Source organism: Heliconius melpomene, chromosome 21, assembly GCF_056956725.1.
Source record: "Heliconius melpomene rosina isolate 202511_hmr_F chromosome 21, ASM5695672v1, whole genome shotgun sequence".
In the NCBI taxonomy this organism is placed as follows: domain Eukaryota; kingdom Metazoa; phylum Arthropoda; class Insecta; order Lepidoptera; family Nymphalidae; genus Heliconius; species Heliconius melpomene.
This window is the reverse complement of record NC_140409.1, coordinates 13,213,034-13,234,160: the sequence shown is the minus strand read 5'-3', so window position 1 is coordinate 13,234,160 and position 21,127 is coordinate 13,213,034. Positions and strand designations below refer to the sequence as shown.

The window sequence follows — 21,127 nt, the reverse complement described above, 5'->3', positions numbered from 1 at the left end:
CAAAACCTGGATTGATGGTCTAAATCGTAAGGGTACTAGGTCATACAATCGTAGAGACATACTTAATCTCAATTGCTACTGATTTCTATAAAAGCCTGTATCGTGCACGAGCGCATTTCCATGATAATATCTATTTAGACAATAATTCCGTAATGGCCAACACAAATGATATACCAAGAATCGAAGTGAGTGAAGTCGAAAGTACGTTGCTACATCTAAAAAAAGGTAAAAGCCCCAGATTGGATTACATTACAAATAAAGCATTAAAAATAGGCTCCAAAACGTCTGCTTTACCACTGACGGATCTTTTCAATAGTATTTTAAAATCTGGGGTAACTCCCACTCAGTGGTCAGAATCAGATATTATTGTATAAAAAAGGCGATCCAAAAGACGTAGGAAATTATAGACCAATTAGCATGTTACCAAGTATTTACAAGCTGTTCTCCTTATTAATAAATCAGAGAATCAGCAAGACATTGGATGCAAGTCAATCGGTAGCACAGGTAGGGTTCAGAAAAGGCTATTCCACAATCGACCATATCCACACTCTAGAGCTACTAATACAAAAGTATCAAGAAAAGAGAAATCTACTCTACATTATATAGACTACCAGAAGGCTTTCGATACAGTTTCTTACGACAGTTATATGGCGTTCACTGACAGCACAGAAGGTGGAAGATAAATATATTAAAGTTATGAAAAGCATATATGGTAAATGCAAGAGCAGAATAAAATGAGAAGCAATATGGCCTTGGTTCCCAGTCGAAAGAGTGAGACAAGGAGACCCACTGTCACCAAAGCTATTCATAGCAATATTAGAGTCGATTATAAACCAACTCGACTGGGAAAAATGCGGTTTAAAAATTAGAAACTAATAATTTAGGCCCTTACGATTTGCAGACGATCTTATCCTGTTTTCAGAGTGAGGCTCAGAACTACAAAGCATGATAAAATCACTCAACGATGCAAGCAAAAAAATTGGTCTGGAAATGAATAAAACTAAAACCAAGTTAATGACAAACAGCACAGAAATAGATATAACAGTAGAAGGAATACCGCTTAAATATACAGAACAGTATATATATCTTGGGCAAACCAATTGGTTTCTAGCGAATAAGTAATGACATCTTTGGAGGAGGCCTACTATATATATATATATATAATAACAAGAACTGAGAAAGTAAATAATACTCATGGAAAAAGAAACTAATCAATAATCTACTAACTTCAATACTAACATCTACTGAAGAATTTTGTATTTTTTATTTTATGAAATGTACTACTAACTAAAGAAGCAAGAAATAAAAAGCTACTTATTTTTATTTTTATTTATTATGCAATAATACTTTCAAATGATTTTGGAAGTCTCAACAATTTATGGTTCTTTCATGGTAAACTATGGATAATTTTCGTAATTTATTTACTATGGCTTAGTTTTATAATTATTTTTATTAATATTTCTTGAATCATTTGAAAATTTTTGGGTCTTATTTCTTTTTGCCTTAGATTTACTATTTGCACTTCTGTTTTGTTTAGCGTCTCAGTTTGTGGATCGATTTTGTTAATTTCATCTGTAATACCCAACTTAGGGAGGGGGTTCTATAATTTTCTATTAAATTATTAATTAAATTGTCTAGTAAAGCAGCTTCACATGGATCGTCAGCCTGTCCACGTACTTGTTCTTTTTCCACGATCAGAGCTGGCAAAGAGCTTTCAGAATCCTGATCGCTATATATTTCAATGATAGTGTCCATTTCCGCTTCCTTTATAACTGGTTCTACTTCATTTATATTATACCGTGGTTCTTCTTTCACTAGAGAAGTATTTAGCACTTCTGCTACAGTATCTCTCATACACTGGTCTTCTAAATTTTGTCTAGATTTCAAACCTATTTTTTTTGTGTTTGCCCTAGTCCTACCAGTTTTAGGTTTGGAATTGTTCTTATTAACATTTTCAGTTCCACTATTGTTGACTTTATTTAGTCTTTTGTTACGTGGAGTTCCTCGACGTTTAATTGATTTTTCGCTACCCAAAGTAATTTTGCTAGACTTTTTTACACGTTTTTCTAACTTGAAATTTTCTACTGTATCTTCACTATCACTGGAAATATTGTACTCCAGAAATTTTTTACTCCTAGTTTTTCTATCAGCCAGCATAATTTTCTCTTGGCCATCCTCACTTTTTTTTAGATTATCAAATATGTCGTCCATTTTCTTAGTTCTTGCTAAAATACTTTTTTTCAATAGTCTTTTGTTCCTCAGAGTCCGTTGTGAATCTTTGCGTATTATATCTATTTCTGTATACGAAGTTGCTAGAGACTTAGGAGTTTTATCATAGACTTTAAAAGCGGGCGGGACTGTATCTTCTTCTTCATTTACTTTAGTATCATCTTTAAGCTGGAGGTTAACTTTTTTATCAACTTCCTTGAAATTGGATTCCATGTCGATGTTCGTAATTGGAAAATCGAAGGGTCACTCGATTTTGAATTTTTTTCATAAATTTTCTGAAATGAATTATTAAAAAATATATATTTTTATTAAGCTGGCTAGAGCAATAACAGCTATTTTAGCTATAATTATTTACATAAAATGTAAATTTCTTTAAGTAATTTCTTTAAGTAGTTTTTTTGCTAGTAATAAACTGTATTTTTCAATTCGAAAGACTAAATAAATAATTAAATATAAATAGTGATATACTTTCAAGATTTTGTGCGTAAGTAAATATGAAATTCTATCGATTAATTTTGTTCAATGATGAGTACTGCACGCAGTCAAAGGCTTTGGACAAATCACAGAAAATGCCAAGAGCATATTGCGATCCCTTCCAAGCCTCATATCTTTATAAGACCTATACCAGCGTCTATAGTTGAACGACATTTAGTAAATTGATACTGTTTATCGTGCATAAGATTATGTAAAATTCCAGAGTGAATAAATGCAAATATTAATTATTTTATTTCCTAGAGTGGAAATCGAATGCACAACCTGTCACATTTACAGCCAGACGCTTGGGCCACTTCTTCACGACTGGTTCAGCCTCTTGTCGTCTGGCATACGAGGATGATAAATTCCTATGCAAGTTTGTTATACGCGTGCACGTACTAAAGAGGTTTTTTTTTATTTTGAGATATGTTCCACTACTTAGATTCTTTTGTAACTTATAGCATAGATAGCTAACTAATATGTGCACAACGTATATAATTTTGGTAGGTGTCAATTCTCGGAGTGTTATATAAAAGCGCCCACAAAAAATAAACTTCTAATTTTTCTAAACTTAGAATTACTCAAAAATTGGGAAAAAATATATAATAATAGCCTTATACATAGCCACTTTGAATTTAAATTTCATGAAGATATCTTCACTAGATCCCGAAAAAATAAACATTGACGCTAAGGGTTGTTTCCTCTCGAGTTTGGTATGGGGCGCTCATCATAAAGAAGAATAATCATAATGTAAATTTAAATTGTGTTATATGGACGCATTGAATAAGAACACTAATATTAGTTTGTCACAAGATTGAAAATTTAAATAAAAGCGAATAAACTCGTTCCCCTAGACTAGTGATATTAACTTGATTTGGTTTAATGAGTACTTACACAAATTCACAAATTACGATTTAATGCTAATAAATCTTAAAACAAAATGGTGATACGACATAAGTAACATTATAAATCGCGCTTCTAAACTTATTATAAATTCTTTATTTGTAATTTGAAAAATAGATTAATAAAAAATACGGGGCAAAACTAAATATGGATAAATGATATTTAATTAAATTATTACACAATAGGTTTAATGAATTTAAAGAAGAAAATAAGAAAATTCTAAAGGAACGCGGGAACGCGCGCTCGCGCCAGTTTTTAAATAATGGAACATATTACCTAATATATACATTAAAACATATTTTAACAAAAACTATTGATCACATGTGCTTAGAAGAACATTAATTATTATTAATTATAATAATAAAGAAAAAAAATTACTTACTTTGCAGTTTTGCTTGCAGTTTTGCTTTCAGTTTTACCGCCACGAGATATTATCCAGGAGTGAGAGAGGGCCATAGATAATATACATTTATAAGCATCTCTCTTTTTTTTTTAGTCACTCACATGTTTGGGAAATGGGTATGTCTCATAAGTTTCTAGGTTAATAAGTGATGCATAGGATAAAATTTAGTTTGTAAATATACATAAAATATTAAAACACACTCCGTGTTATTAATAAACTAAGATTAGCTTTACTCCAAGACCAAATAATAGTACCAAATATAGTAATGTGTAAATGTGTTCTGTGTACAAGACTAACCCAAAGATTAGGCAATATTATTTTAGCAAGTATAATTATTAGGAGAAAGGACTGAATTGAATATAATATCAAGTATCAACTTAATAGATTCCACAGATTAAAAAAATATTTGATATACTACTTGTAGCAACTTATTATTAAAGAGCAAATTTTAAATATGGTAAATATAATGAAAATATAACTCATACAGTAAATCGAGTATAGTTTTGGTATTTATATGTTTTAAGTCCCTTTTTTAAATATAAATATTGAAAATAATGTCGTCGCTTTATATGTAACTTTTTCAAAGAGCGAAAAGCCAAGATTCTACGCTCAGAAAAAAAACAAGCTCCATGAAGACAGCGATAGTGAGCGAGCGAGACAGCTAACACATAGTCATATTTTAGCTGTACACCTTTAGTGTTGAATGTTGTAACAATTTTTTGTATATTTCGTAATTTTTATGGAGCTTATAATATTTACGCTAGTTTTATGTTTTAAACAAAACTTTTATACAAATTGAGTGATTCTGGAGGAAATGGAGTCACCGCCGTCTTTCTCTACGCACTCTGAGGGGCCTCCGCTTAGCGAAGGCAGTGGTCTGCTGATTACAAGTGGCTCGTTTTCTAGCGATTCGAAGTATTCTTACATATGAACTGATCCCGCAATCAGATTCGACTATAGCTGCGCCATTTTGTGTTGCTATACTTTAAACTCCCAATTAATTAAACGGAAGAGATTGCAGTGTCTTAGCACTAGGTTTCGTCTGGTGTTCTGCTAAATGCGGGAAGCTGCTAAATACAGCGCAAAGCTAAAAACAAGTAAAAGGTGTCCAAAAGCAACATATCGAATATAAAGCTGTCTCATCTCATCTTCGGCGTCGTGGCGTACACAGAGTGTGACTATAAACGGGACTCTGAGGAAATGAAATATTTATTTCTTTTCTTTGCTCTGGTGTCGACGCAAATCGCGGCGTTGGCTTCCGTCACTCAACACGCAGTGCCTGCCACTGCCTCAGAATATGGTGAAAAGTGTGGAACGTAGTGTTTGTTCTTCTATTTGTATAACCCCACATTTTTAAATATCTAAAATAACAATAAGGATTAAGACCATGATTGAAAATAATTGAATTTGTATTAAAATTTTATTGCCAAATGTCACATGAAATGATAAGTAAAATGTTACAAATTTTGCAGTGCTTCAAGAGCATCAAATTTATAATATATAATACTGACAAAGATTTTTTTAGTAAATATAGGATTAGATATTTTGCATTGTAGTATTTCATTATAGATACTTTTTAAATAATAATAGATTAAAAGAATAATAGATAATAATAGATTATAAAATGTAGCTGTAACAGAAGAAAAGAAATGGAATAAAATCTTTTATGCCAGTTATGTTTTTGTTCTAATTTAACGATGCTACTGAAGCACGAAAATAATGTTTAAAAATATCTCTAAAACTAAATAAAAAGATAGAAAATAATCAGTTGCTAGCACCTGGCCGCTGAGTCATAGTACTACTCTTTGCAACTACTCTTTGCAATGGTCAAACAAGAAACCAAATAAAATATTGAAATATAAAATTCTAAGTACGATAATTAATTGCAAGTAAATATTCTATTCAAATATTGACATTATTATACATTATATTATTACAGTCAGATTTTTTTTCAGCCATATCATAATTGGTCTGTTCTTAATTTCTTCTTTCTTAATAATCAATTGTACCACATATTCATCACATTTTGTACAATTTATTATGTAATTTGATAGACATTGTACGTAAATGAATGACTTTGTAACAAACAGAACTCGAGTCATCCATTAGGATATAGTGCATTTGGTTGATTTAAATAGAGATGTTGGTAATGAATCCAATACAATGCAAAATGATTAGAATACATATAAGAGTGCACAAAATAGACAAAATTATGCTTTTTATTTATATTTGTGCAAATCAATTCATTTCATCATATTCATACATGCTGAGTCAGTCATAATTTATAATAGGTAGCTACCATCATTTATTTACCAGAAAACTATTAATTTTCGTAAGTGCGTATGTCAAGTTGGTGTACAATTTTTTATCACAGCCATACTTCTCAATTGTTTTGAAACGGAATGTTCGGAAGTTATCAACATCAATATACGTAACGGCTTGCATCAATGGACATAAAATGATTTTCGTGTGATCTTGGAAGTTAAACTGAAAATATAAACACATTTTTGTATAACTCGTATTCTCTAAAATATTATTAAAAATAAAAATTGATATTAATCAGTTATCGGTATTAGTCTTGAATTGAATCCAAACAAAAAATGTTTTATTGTATAAGTTTATTAGTCAGTTTACCTGTAAAGTTCCATTACTCAGGTACATAATAATAGACAATCTGGCCCTGAACCACTGCTGTAAGTGCGGCACCCGAGACAAACCGTCACTCTCTCTCAATTGCACTGATGCACCTAGTAAAGTAAAGAACATATTTTATATACAAAAAAATAAACAGTTTATACATACAACTTTTATTATTAAAGATAATTAAAAATCATATGAACTCCCCGTTTCTTTTGAGCTGCATTAATTTCAGATGCCCGCGAAGATTTATGCGTAATCCATTACTATTTAATACACCCGTTAATAGAAGCCAGCACGCACAAAATATCTTATATATATATATATTTGAAATTAATAAATTGAATAATTTTTTTTTTAATGTAACTTGTAATTTAATAGTATTTTTTATCTTGTGTTTATTGTTTGTATCTATAAATTTATGGAAACTTAATTGTATTGTGTGTCATCTTTTAAATTTGTAATGTTTGTGTATTTTGTATTCTGTTTGCTTCCCTAATAAAAATATAAATACATAAATAATATATAACAGCATAACACTTTTCTAGTGTCAAGCCACTGTGTTCTCTGTCTTGTCAGAGCAAGTAACTAAAACAAATTCATTGCCCAAGTAGGGGTCGAACCCATTACTAATATATATATATATACTAGCAGCCCGCTCGCGGTTTCACCCGCGTTTATTAATTTCTGTCTCCATGACTACGTCCTAGTGACGTTTATGCAAAAATTGTGACTTCTAGCATTTGTAGTAACAAAGTTTCATACAAACTTTCGACCCCAAAAACAACCCCTTAGAAGTCGAATGTGGCAAATTCCCGTCTTAGCGAGCACCTACGTCCTATAAGTAAGTCCTATGCAAAATTTCAGATTCCTAGCACCTGTAGTTTCTGAGATTTCATGATGAGTGAGTGACCTTTCGATTATATATATATATATATATATATATTTATATATATATATATATATATATATATATATATTTATATATATACATATATTTTAATATAAATTTGAGTACTAACCAGCTTTCATTAAATTTTCTGTCATATAACGTCCAAAGATTTCCAGAAGCTTCACCTTCTTGGTCAACTCTTGTGGATATTCATTCATTGTCATATACTGCTCCTGGCCCTGGCAGTTGATGTAATGCACATTTCTGCAAATATAAAAGAATATAATTTTTAATACAATAGTGTGTTAAAAAATGAATGAATAGTATGAACAACAAACAATGTCGATAAAAAAGGAACAAAAAAACTTATTATTTGTTACGTTACTGCAAATGCACGTGAGTAAAACCGGTGGCAAAACTTAATATTTATTTACTACTTACACTCCATTCGACAGCATTATTATAATCGTTTTATCATTGAACATTACTCCGACGCTGTCGTCGCACAGCTGGTAACCGTACCCGTACATGTCGGTGTAGTCCACCCACTTGCTCACCCATACTAGCGGCTGAGCGGCGGGATCGCACATATTATCTTTCAGGGACTCGTTACGGGATTGAATCTGGAAATTGTTTAAAAAATATTTACTCTAGGTTTTATATTTAATGCTTTAAGATATACAAAAAATATATATACTTTCATATAAGGCCTTCGCCAAAAGACAGTTATATTCAGATGTTTTTAATTAAATCTATATTGTCTCAAGGTAATCTCACTACAGAAAGAAAGATAAGCGTATAGTTCTTCTTCTTGGCCTAACGCCTCTGAAGACGCTCTTGAACTTTTATATTATAACTGACGACATCAATATTATACTCAATAACAACTATATACAAGCAACAATAAAATTGATAAATAAGGTTTTATTAAATTACCATTATTAATGAAAATACCCAAACGGTGTGGTGTAAGTAACACCTGTATACCTAAAATATACTGCAATTTACCTTATTAATAAGCAACGCAGATAGCTGATCGCGCAACGCGACGAGATTCTGTGTGCGGGATGTGGATTCAACCGCTCGCAACTCGGCGGCGGGCGCGCGTTTTACTGATGGACCCGCCGCCATTGCATCTGTTGGTTTAAGACAAATATTAGAAACTGTACTAGACGTAAACTAATTATGTAAACTAAATTCTTAAAATAAAAATGATTCATTTATTTTACAGCTTCACGCTATTTTATTTTTCCTATTTCACAGAGAAAATATAGTATGAAGAAGACACGCCGTTCCCTACTTCGTGTTTAAACTGCGAGACATGTGTCGAATGGTGGAGCTCAACATTGCGATGAAAATAATTAACTCCTTCCTCTGAATGGGACTCGAACCTACAACCGTCGCTTTTACAGTTGGAAGCTGTGGCGCTGTACCACAACGGCCATATTCGTGGGGCGGGTTCCCACAGTACCGCTCGTCCGTAAGGCATTTGCCTTTCGTGTGGGCGGTCTAAAGATATTAAAATAGCCCCTTTTCGGCTATTTCAAAGATATTACATGATGCCCATCATAAAGAATTATGGAAAGCCAACGCAAGAGAAATAATAACATTTCCATAGGGTAAATATTTCGAGTGCAAAAAAAGATAAACCAACTATTACTATTAATTTCAAGCAGCGGCTGTCTATGCACCGACGGGCACTCAAGCTGATCAGTCCTAGGCTCTGTGGTAAGACAGGACAGCGGCAACGCTGCAGGCATGATGCCCGCAGTGAAGAACTCATGCTGGAGCAGCTCGTCTACGGACGAACGGCTCATCGGGTTTGGTTGGAGTTGAAGAAAAATCATCGTCTTGGCCGGCTTAGAGACTGTTGATGGTATTCTGCACATACAATAAAAAAATATAGTGCTTATTATTCTAATTAAGAATTAAAAACTTAAAATTAAAAAACACATGATTATTGCCCTGTGTACAAAAACACGTGATGTGACAATAATTATTGTCATATACAATAGGATTGCATAATATGATATTATAGTAAACACTAATTGAACAAAGAAAACCAAAATTATCAGCGAAAAGTGTAGTCATCTAACAAGCACAGTAATTTTTTTACAAGATTTAAACTGAACTTTATAATAATTAATAACAATAAGAAACAAATAATATTGGCTCTGAATTTTAAAAGAATCAAATGCATTTAATGGTTTATATATAAATAAGGGAAAAATTAATGAACACATGTTAACATCACAAAAAAATGTATGTATGTCCATCACCACAGCACATTTGTAACGTGTAACGGTGTTTGATTGTATTGTTGTTGATAACAGCCTGTGCATATCGAGAACGAATAGCTTGCCATGGCCCAGCAAAACATGCATGCAAAGCTAGATTTATCCCCGCACTGGGAAATTGAAACAATTTAACCTTCTATATTTACATTTATTATTATATTAACATAATATAAATTCTCAAATTATATATTAAATGTCTGTATGGCAGTCTTTAACTGTAAATGAGAGTTGTTAGTGTGATTCTCATTTGGAGGAATTAAGTATATTCATTACTCTCGTAATAAGATAAAGTGCAGCATTGAGTTCTGCCACTTAATAAGCTAATATTCCGAAATTAATTAATAATAATTGGTAATGTTGTATCTTAACCATAGGTTCCCAATACCCCTTTACTAATCTGCTTTATGCAATAAGCATGTAAGTTAAATAATAAAAAAAACTTATTGGTTTCTAATTTTATACTTAAATTCTATTGCTTTATTTTTGAAGTATTCCAAATCATATGAGAAGTTAAATTAATTACAATTTTTAAGTTAATTTAATTATAAAACAACTATTACAGTATTTTACACACCTGTATTCACATTGCTTGATCCTTTCATATGTGTCTTTGAGTGTTGGACTCTTAAATGGGGGCTTGCCAACGAGCAGTGTGTACATGATGCAACCCAAGCTCCAGATGTCCACTTCAAATGAGTGGCCCTTTTTTGTCAAGATTTCTGGTGCCATGTAATTTGCTGTGCCACATACAGACAGCTTTTTCTGTCCTGTAAATAAATTAAATTTTTACATTTCACGAATAATTATAATGGATTTTTAGATTTGTTAGTATTTTGTATTTTCTTTGATTGGGTAAAATAATAAATGTTTTAAAGTTAGGATTCACTATATATTTCTTAAAAAATTTTTATTGTGCGTCTAATAAAAAATTATGCAAGTTGAATGTAGCAGGTATTATGTCAACTTATGTTGACAAATATACATTTTAAGAATGAACAAATGAGTAAATCAATGGATCTGTTTTGCTACCTAAATCGACTATTATTTTTAACAATTCACTCCTGACAACAATTCTAAAGTTATTGATTGCAAATCGCTTATCAACCTTCTTCCACTGGGTACAGATATTCTTGTTGTATTTACATAAGTTAAAAGAAATCAATAAAACATTATCCTACAAATTCTACTTAAATTTAAGTAATTGAATCAAACTCTTATTACCTTCAAATTCAATTTTAGTTGCTAAGCCAAAGTCCCCAATCTTAACATGTAAATCATCATCTAGAAATAGATTTCCTAACTTGAGATCCCTATGTATGATTCTCTTGCTATGCAAGTACTGCACTCCAAGGAGAATTTGGTGCATCCAGAAACGTGTTTCAGGCTCTGTAATAACTTTCCTACGACTGTACAACTCTTTCATCGACTGTTATAACATAAAAAATAGTGTTAGATAGAATCTATGTTACTAATATCTATGTCATAGATATTAGTAACAATGAAACCAATTAATAAAATAAAAACCAGTTTTTGTATTATGATTTGTATGATAATTGTTCGCATTAATCAAATTAAAAGTGATAATTAGAATTATAAATGTTTTATTTAGGACTATAGATATAATAACATATGAATACTTACTCTTCTTTGGCAAAGTTCCAATATAATATAATTGTTCAAAGAGTCTTCAAAAAAGCTGTGAAAGCCGACAACATGTTTGTGCACCAGGGATCGGTGAATAACAACTTCTTGTACTAAATTTTGTTTTAGATTTGGTATCAGCACACGTTGTTTCGATACTATTTTGCCAGCATAAATTTTTTTTGTAGCTATGTCTTGTATTTCGTAGCACTTTGCAAAACCACCCTTAAATTTCAAGTTTGGTTAAAAACATATTAAGGATATACTAATTTATGACCTATTATATATTTAGCAAAATAGATTACTCGATTACTCGACGACCTTACAAAGACAGCGGCAATCCGCTGGATTCAAGGGGCGCAGGACCGGACGGAGTGGCGAGAATAAGGGGAAGCCTATGTCCAGCAGTGGACGTTAAAAGGCTGATGGAAGGATGGATATAACAAAAATTATGCTTGAGAATAATTAAAATTAATTAAAGTGTATTACTAAAACTGCAACACATGAAGCCGTTAATACTTATGAAAGAATCAATCTTAATATTTTAGAGACCTTTATGTCGAAAAACCATTTCATTTGCAATAAAACTAATTGCATAATATATTCATTTTATAGGCTGATATTAAAAACTTTAACCAACCTTTCCGAAGAACCTTAATCTTTGATAATTGCTGTTTGTTTTTGGATTGTGTATAATCTCAGGAATTTCTTCCTTTTCATCTTCTTTAATGGACGTCATTTTGAGTTAGCTTAAAATGTAAATAATATAAAATATAACAATTAACAATTACAAACAAAAGCATAAACGATTAACGATTCTCAAAGATTTCAAGCAAATCAAACGGCAAAACGTTTGAATATGTTAAGCTATATTTAACGGTATGTTATTTCGCCCAATAGAAATTGTTTCTCGTAAAAATGTTGCTATTTTGTAAATATTATTTAAGAACTTTGACCATAGAATAGTATGCCACAACACAGATAATAACATTTCGTGGTTATAAAATAACAGTTAAATATTTAAATAAACGCTTAAAAACATCTGTAAACTTTATTATCATTAACAAAACTAAAACAGGTTTAATACATAAAATCATTATTTAGTATATTATACAGTACCATTTCAGATTAATTATCATATCTTTAAATTTATATTTGTAAATGTACTAACTGTTCATAAAAAAATAAGTAAATCTAAAGTATACGTGAATTCCAAGTTGTTTTATAACTTACAGAACGGTATGTAATATGTATAGTAAATATTTTGTTTTTGCGCAATAGACAATAAAGAAAAATAGAACAAATTTACAAAGTGATCTTAACTGTAATTATATATTGGTATTTTTTTTCTCTTATTTGGTAATAAAAAGAAATAAAATGCCAAATTGATTTTGCAAGCAGAAAGCCTCAATTTTACGAGTCAACACCGCAGCTGGCAATATAGCTGATGAACAGTTCTTTTGTATAAAATGAAATTAATTAAAAAGAATAAAAAATGTTAATAAAATGTTATTATATTAGTATGTCTTGGGGATATTTATTGATATAAAAAAAGCTTTCGATACAGTCAGCCATACCCTTCTTATAAAAAAATTAGAAACTTTAAAAATTACTGGAATTGCCTTAAATATGTTTAAGTCTTTTTTAGATAATAGATTTCAAGTGATGAAAATGGGCAATAACAAATATCAAACTAGTATTGTTCATGTAAATTAAAGAGTTCCACAAGGCTCAATGGGGGCCCACCCACTGCTCTTTTTAATCTATATAAATAATATCACCGAAATTGGGTTAAATGGGCATCTCACTCTATATGCCGATGACACCTGTCTATTTTATTTTGGATCATCTATGGCCACTATCATTGCACAAGGTCAAGAAGACTTAAACAAGCTATATACGTGGTTCCAATACAATCTTCTAATTATAAATATCTCCAAAACATGTTACATAATTTTTAAAGCTAAAAATAAGCCTATTTCCTTACACAAACCGTTCGTTATTAATAATCTCCCAATTGAGCAAAGAACCAGTGAAAAATACCTCGGAATAATTATGGATTGTCTTGGAACGCACATTTTAATCACATATTAAACAAACTCTTGGCGCTCCTGGGATGACTATGTAACATTGTAAGGTGTATACCGTGTAAAATGCGCTACGTCATTTATAATACGCTAGTCAAGCCCCATTTGCTGTATCTGGTTGAGGTTTGGGGTAGTGCCGCCAAAACTAAATTATCAAACATACAAAGAGCTCAAAACAAATGCATTAAACTGATATTTAATTATCCACGATTAGCATCAACAACAAAAATTTATGAAAACACAAAAATAATGACAATTCGCCAACTGCACGTCTACAACATCTGTATCTATATACGAAAAATACTTAATAAAACCGTACATAGTAATATATCCTTTACTAAAATACAAGATGTTAGTGGACGCTCAGTTCGTGAATGCCGAGCTAGTTTATTGGTGCTGCCCGGAACAAGGACCAATTGCGGGTAAAAAAATGATAACTTTCGAAGGAGCGCAATTTTACAATAAAGTACCATTAGTAATAAAAAATGTTATCTCATTTAACACATTTAAATTTTAATTGACTAAATATGTTCGCGATAATTATTAACAATGTGTTAAGTAAGTACAAAATTTACTATTTTTGTCACAGCAACTGAATCTTAAATTATTATAAGCTACATTTGTAAATGTAAGTGTAACAATTGACAACGACAACTTAACTATTGTGTTAAAGTATCGTTCTCAAGTAAGTGGCTTAGGTCTTATTGAGAATAAATGTCTATAAACTGAAATGAAAAAATAAAATAAAAAAAAAAAAAAAAATAAAATAAATTAACTCAAATAAGAAATATAACAAATTAATAAATAATAAAAGCTTGCTACGTTTTGATAGCAAGAGGAAAAGGTGCTGAATATTCTTAAAATTATACCATCAAAATGTAACACACTTTTATTCCCGACTGCTAAGGGTGGAAGGGTTATGTTTTCGCGCGTATCTTGTACATATGTATGTATGTATATAATATTTTTTATTACCTCATATCTTTAGAATCGCTGAACGGATTTACATACATTGCAGCAGCCCAAGTGTTCTTAGATAGATGACGATAAAAAATAATAAATATGGCGGCTGTGGGACGCCATTGGACTTAGTGAAAAAAACTTTTTTTTGAATACCACAATGTGGGTAACAAATTCAAGAGCCACAATATACCACAATTTGGGTATCAATTCAGATATTATGATTATCATTACAATGAGAAAGTTGAAAAATATTTGTAGAATTCGTTCATTACCAAAAATTACTTAACAATTTTCTTCGCTTTAAATAATGGAGAATAAACACTAAATTTAAATTCTAGCTCATCGTATTGTCTTTTAAAAACGAAAAATACGTGTGGAAGAATTATTTTGATACGTCTATTAGTTTTTGAGATATTGTCCTTTAAAGTAAGCGCGCGACGCGAGATTCCGTCGGGCCGTAACCCGCGTGACGTCACAGGTCTGACAGAACTAGCTCGCTCAGTTCGTCTTCATTCACGCGCATTTCGCGCTCTTCTGTAGCTGGCGTTTCACTACGAATTTAGTTTCGTTTAATAAATAATATATAGATATATTTTTAATTTTTTTTTTCACGTACATAATGTAATAGCGAGCATTGTATTTTAAGATATTGAAGTTTTGATATTACTTTGTCAAAAAAACAGTTCTATCCTGCTCGGTTTCATGGCACAACACAAAGTCTTTAGCTGATTATTTTTATTGTAGCATCAATACCATAAAGCTTGAATTTTTTCCAACAACACTTGGTTTGGCTTGGGCGTTACCACAAACTTAATCAGTACTTTAATGGAGAAACTACTCAGAACTTTGATGGAGACATACAGGTAAAAAAAAGGAGAGCTCTGGAGAGGAGAGATCCAAAGGGATCCCTGAGGCCTATATTGAGATTATCAGAGATATGTACCAAGATCCCGTTTTGCGATTCGCGGTGGTTAGGACTGCTGTTGGCGACACCAAACCCTTTAGATCACAGTAGGGGGTTCACCAAGCCTCGGCTCTTAGTTTGTTCTTATTTAATGTAGTGTACTGTCACGGCTCCCATCCAGGACTAGCCTCCATGGCTGATGATGTATGCCGATGATATTGCACTCATTGAAGAGAACCAAATGATGCTGGAGCGTAAAGTGAACCTCTGGAAGGGTGCCCTTGAGAACGGCGGTCTTAAACAAAATGTGTCGAAGACCGAATACATAGCCTGAAGGAGCCCGGACTCGAGCACTGTCCTTATAGGTCCTGAGCCTGCCGTTAAGTTGGAAAAGTTTCAAGTCTAAGTTTCAAGGTCCGTTATGCATGAGTCTGGAGGCATCGATCACGATGTCCATGGCTGGATAAGCGCAGGCCAAAATGGTGGGAGGTTACTGGTGTGGTCTGCGACCGCAGAATGCCATCCAAGCGCAAGGGGCTGATATAGGGTTGAGCATCATCTGGCTGGTTCTATTATACGGCAGCGAATGTTGGCCAGCACTATCTCTGCACGCTGAGGAGCTTCACGTCACGGAAATGAAGATGCTGGGGTTGCGGTGAAAGTGCGGCTTAACGCGGTCTGACGCATACGTAACACATTCATTCGAGGTAGTCTTGGGGTCCATGACGTAGCGGATAAGCTCCAAGAGCGTAGCGTTCGAGTAATTAGGCCTCAGTAACTGGATCTTGGTCAAGTCTCGAACGAATATATTTCACTTTTAATTGCATGTCTTTGAGAAACTAGCGTTTTCTCTGCTTTTAATGGTAATGTTTATTATAATTTTCTAGAATATAAGTTATAGCGAACGTAGAGTCGATCAGTGTGGGTACGATTCTTATCTGAAGATAAAAAAATCTTTTTTAAGTCAACCGGTTTGATAAGATATAAAGCGGCGTTAACACGAAAGAGCAGAGATGCTCATTATGAGTCATAGAGTAAGGAGAAGGAAGATAGCTTTAAGACACTTAGTGCCGCGGATCGTCTTATTACCGAAGCGGGGAAAATTAACTAATGCAGTCCCCCGAGTGGGAATCGACACCACAACCACGCGCTGTGCCGCTGCGCTACGACGGCTTAAAATAAACTTTTCGTTAATTTACAGTTTTAAGCTCAGTAGGTTTTAAATAATAAGAGAATGATCAACATCTGGCGACCAAACAAAGTGTTCTGAAATTGCCTTCCCAAATACCTTCCCTCTGCCTACTCAGCTGTGTAGCGTGAAGCTAAAAAAAATAAAAGAAAACACCGTCGTGGCTTAGTGGGAGAGCGTCTGACTGTAAACGCGATGGTTATTGTTTCGGTCCCCACTCAGGGTAATTATTATTGTTATAGCGTAGTATGCAGGGACAGCTTTATGTTAGAAGACCAGCCACCACCCAATTCTCGAGGCATAACATTAATATCTTCGAAGTATAATGAAGATTACGAGACCGTGAAAAGGTATTTTTCCTTTTTATAATCAAAGCAAATTATTTTTATTATGAAAATGAAAGCTATTTCTGTATTAATACAGAAATAAGCATAATAATTATGAAACAAATTTAACAAGCTTTTGATATAAAAATAAGCGCACATATCTCCAGAAATATAAATAAACAATAAACAAAAGATGATTATACACTAGCAAGTAGCTTCCTGCGCTATCTATACTAATATAATAAAGCGGAAGAGTTTGTTTGTTTGTTTGTTTGAACGCTAAGATCTCTGGATCTACTGGATCGATGTACTTTGTTTTTGTTTTGGATGAAAGCTGCATTCTTCAGAAGTGCTATAGGCTATATAATATTACATTACACGTATATACTAATAAATTAAAATACTTTCTAATTTGACATGCAATTTATTCTGCCATGTTAATAACAACCGTCGTCGCTACGCGACCGCGTTCGTTACCGCGTCATTTTGATATTCATCCTTATGAAAATAAATATAATAGTCACTTTTAGCATTTCATCTAGATTGAAATTATATTAGTATAGAAATTATATTCTTATATTTCAAGCAGGCGTAGCCGCGTCCGGGTCCGCTAGTTGTTTATATTACGAGTAGGTACGACAAATATTTGAGGTGGGACCATATCTGAAGCGACGCGTTTTAAATATGCAACTAGTTTGTAATAAGGGGGTGTTCACACTGTAGTGCCGGTCGCGGTTCGTACTTGGTAAGAGATAGTAGGAGAAAAAAAATATATGTGTTAATGGACTGGAACTTGACAGGAAATATATGAATGCTCTGATTATTTCTCATATAAGAATATTTTTACCAACCGATATCGGATTGAGAACGAACTATAGTTGTCAGTATAGTGTGAATCCGCCCTATCTACTGCGTTTCAATATGTTGTTATCTTTGGATCTGTACAGGAAGTTATTGATGTATTTATTAATGGTTCGGCTGTTTTTTATTGTCCATTTTTTTTAAGATTTCGTCTTTTTTTCTTTAGCCTCATCTCTCATCTCTGTATCCCGCATATAAAATGGTACGCAGAAGGAACTACTACTTTTGTGCAATTAGTCAATATTATTATTCATTTTACATCACAGAAGGTTCTGTAAAAGTGAATACTTTCAAAAAATATTTAAAATATCATTAATTAATTAATAATTAGTTTATTTAAACAATACAATGCCGATTGCTAACGGCCTCGCATCATGAATAGAATCCTTATGGGATAGACCGTGATTGCACCTACCAGTACAATCATGACAAAGATCTTAAATAGGGAGCATACGGCGCATGCGTTGAATTCATTATAGAAATATTATTAATAATTATTATTGAGCTTTTATTATTTATTGAAATTTAATATTTTAGCTTCTTTGTTTTATTATTATTATTATATATGTAGACTTTTTTATTTTCATTAAATAGGTGACATTTTAATTTTCGCAATGCCGGATTTCGCTGCGGCGCGCAGCAGTCTACTTACATCAGTTAAAAAAAATTAAAAAAACAAACCTGTGTGCAAATACAATTAAGTGAAATTAAATAAACGTAATAAATATGAACATTAATGATAATTTCATATGATCAATCGATCGATCGAATCGAAAGCTGGTTAACCCATATTTTCATTTTGCAGAGTATACTATACATACAACTTTATGAAAATGTACGATCGCTATAAAATAATTTTTAACTTAGTTTTATTAAACATATGATAATTTTAGACATTTATTTATACTTCAAAAATAAAAATAGTAGTTTATCTATGATAGTTTTAAAAAAATTGTCAAAAATAACCGTCAAGATGCGCTGCTCAGATTTATCTAAGGTAAGTTTTATTTTATTTTTACGTTTGTACTCCTAAATATGTATGTTTATTATAAAATACACATGCCTAAAGGTATGTTCTTACACATTTTGATATATATGCTGTTGTCGCTATGTGAATTAGTATGTTTTTGTCGTGTTTATTAATAACGATTATTATACTATACATTGCCGCAGTTGCACGTTTACCTTTCGTTGCGTGCGTTTACCTTTCGTTGGTGGTGTATAGAATAATATACATTGCCAACTTCACAGATCAATATTTTTTGGAACTTTACTATAAAATGTAGATTTCAAGTATGTCTGTCTTATACACTAAACCAATTTTATTATAATTTAAAAGACAATTGTACTGATGTTTGACTGCCGCCTCGATATAGTGGTTCTAGAAAGCTACACACAAAGTTGTGGGTTCGATTCCCATAAAAAATACCACTATTATTATTACTGCATGACTACCTAACTATATAAAGGAACAAATAATATTACATTCATTATTTACCTATTTATAATACAAGTTTTTATAATACATGTTTTTTGCATGTTTCTTTTGCTTTGGTTTTAGACTCTACGGGTGATAGAGCTAGGCGCATTTTCTTCTTAGTGCCTAAAGAGAATACAGACTTTGTCATAAGTGACGGAGCTAGTAACAGTGATGAAGTTGGAATGATTGGATCAACAGAAAGTTCTCCAGCGCCATCGATAAATTCAAATTTCGAAAGGTTAAACCTCCTACAAATTTCTGATTATGAGATAGGAAAGTATGCAGCTGATATTTATGCCGATACCACCGCAGTGCCTCTTTCACCTCATTCATTCATTCATTACACGAAAGAATGAAGAAAACAGAAAATCGACGTCAATATAAACCAAATAAGCCTTGTAAATGGAGTTTCAAGAATGAAATTAGAGCCGGTGTGTGACATCATATATGACTTCTTGCTCTACATAAGAGATGACACTTTTACGGGCATTATTACTGAAGAAGAAGAAGAAGAGACTATGGGTGTTGGAAGTAAAATAGTTTTAGCTTTATATACGACTATTAAGTCGAAACATTTCAGTGAAAAATTTACACGATTTCCCGCCAAGCAAAAATAAAAAACCGGTATCTTAATGACCATGCGATGATATTCGCTATGACAAATATTACCATTGGCCGCAAATAACCGCATATCAAATGTGCAAGTACTGCAAAGATGACCAGGCACGTACCATGTGCATAAAATGTAAGGTTCACCTTTGTTGTGTGAAGAATCGAAAGTGTTTTTTGGAGTAACACCGCAAGCAATCCTATTGCTTGCGGTGGTACTCCAAATTATTATTTCTACTCTCTGAATTATTATTTTGAAACAAAAAACTTTGTTTGAGAAATATTTTTTTAATTAAACATTTTTACTTCACCAATATAGTTGTTTTTATTTAAAATCATGTTATTTACAATAATCTTTTAGTATATCTTAAAAGCTACCAATAATATCTCCCCAAGCATCGCAATGTATAGTATAATATACATTCTTAGAAATGCGATAATCACTGTACATGTAGCAATGTATAATATAGTACATCGTGTTTTTCCGAAATTTCCATATTATGATTTTTTTATTTATTTTTTTTTTGTTTTTTAGAGCCCAAAGAAGCTACCAGTACACATTTTTTTTTATTTTCTTAAAAAAAATTGCGAATATAAGAATTAAATAAATGTTATAAAGGGGTTAATCCATATAAAGCGACCTTACCTCATACTTGATGCCGGCGAGCCGCAGCCATGTCTCCACCTTCAAGCAGTACGGCGAAGTCGACGGCAACAAAGGAGTTCTCGAGAACTGGTAAAATGTACGTCTTTTTCGAAATTAATCTTGTGGACATTCGGCTTGGGCGGGGCCGGCTCTACTTTTTTCTCCTCCGGCACCTTCACCTCGGTTTTTTCGGATGCCGGTGGCTCCTCTTTTGTCTGCTCATTGTCTGGCGCTTCCTCCTTCGATTCCTTCTCTTTCTCCGTTTTCTCCGGCACAGTGTTTATAACTTCTGTGGCCATTGTGAGGACGAGGTGTTGAGCACGAGTCCTTTATTCACACACAAGGCAACGCTATTCAACATTCACGCCGCACTAGATTACAAAATGGCCGCTCCCGCAATGTTGCGGATATGTCAAATTATCGCTTTTTTATAATAAATAGTTGTAATGACAAGTTTTGAAGAAAACAAAGAATTAATATTGTTATAATTATATTTAAGATCTTAAATATATACGAAATCGATCTTAAATATTTTGAATCTTAAGTATCGAAATTATTGATAGTTCAAAAGGATGCAATACTATCG

General features: G+C 32.5%; 2 protein-coding genes across 3 annotated transcripts; both read right to left on the bottom strand.

Moving 5' to 3' along the window:
* Positions 1-1,314: 1,314 nt before the first annotated feature.
* Positions 1,315-4,123, bottom strand: LOC146527345 (uncharacterized). The gene is made up of 2 exons (XM_085206835.1): positions 3,989-4,123; positions 1,315-2,504 (listed from the first exon to the last, which is right to left on the bottom strand). Exon 2 carries the CDS (start codon positions 2,440-2,442, stop codon positions 1,534-1,536), a length of 909 nt encoding a protein of 302 aa, XP_085062961.1. The 5' UTR covers positions 2,443-2,504; positions 3,989-4,123; the 3' UTR covers positions 1,315-1,533.
* A 1,292-nt stretch (positions 4,124-5,415) lies between these two features.
* On the bottom strand, positions 5,416-20,925 carry LOC146527344 (serine/threonine-protein kinase polo-like). 2 transcript variants are annotated; one of them, XM_085206833.1, is made up of 11 exons: positions 20,542-20,925; positions 12,117-12,225; positions 11,477-11,701; positions 11,057-11,261; positions 10,410-10,602; positions 9,193-9,419; positions 8,547-8,674; positions 7,980-8,161; positions 7,669-7,802; positions 6,644-6,756; positions 5,416-6,496 (listed from the first exon to the last, which is right to left on the bottom strand). In XM_085206833.1, exons 2-11 carry the CDS (start codon positions 12,213-12,215, stop codon positions 6,311-6,313), a joined length of 1,692 nt encoding a protein of 563 aa, XP_085062959.1. In that variant the 5' UTR covers positions 12,216-12,225; positions 20,542-20,925; the 3' UTR covers positions 5,416-6,310. The 2 variants fall into 2 exon arrangements, with proteins under 2 accessions (XP_085062959.1, XP_085062960.1); XM_085206834.1 differs by having other exon boundaries at positions 9,199-9,419.
* Positions 20,926-21,127: the final 202 nt, after the last annotated feature.

Coding starts and splice junctions, on each gene's coding strand:
- LOC146527345 (XM_085206835.1), bottom strand. CDS start 2,442: ATGGAATCCAATTTCAAGGAAGTTGATAAAAAAGTTAACCTCCAGCTT.
- LOC146527344 (XM_085206833.1), bottom strand. CDS start 12,215: ATGACGTCCATTAAAGAAGATGAAAAGGAAGAAATTCCTGAGATTATA. Junction 11,702..12,116: donor GATTAAGGTTCTTCGGAAAG/GTTGGTTAAAGT, acceptor TTGAAATTTAAG/GGTGGTTTTGCAAAGTGCTA. Junction 6,757..7,668: donor AGAAAATTTAATGAAAGCTG/GTTAGTACTCAA, acceptor TTACTTTACTAG/GTGCATCAGTGCAATTGAGA.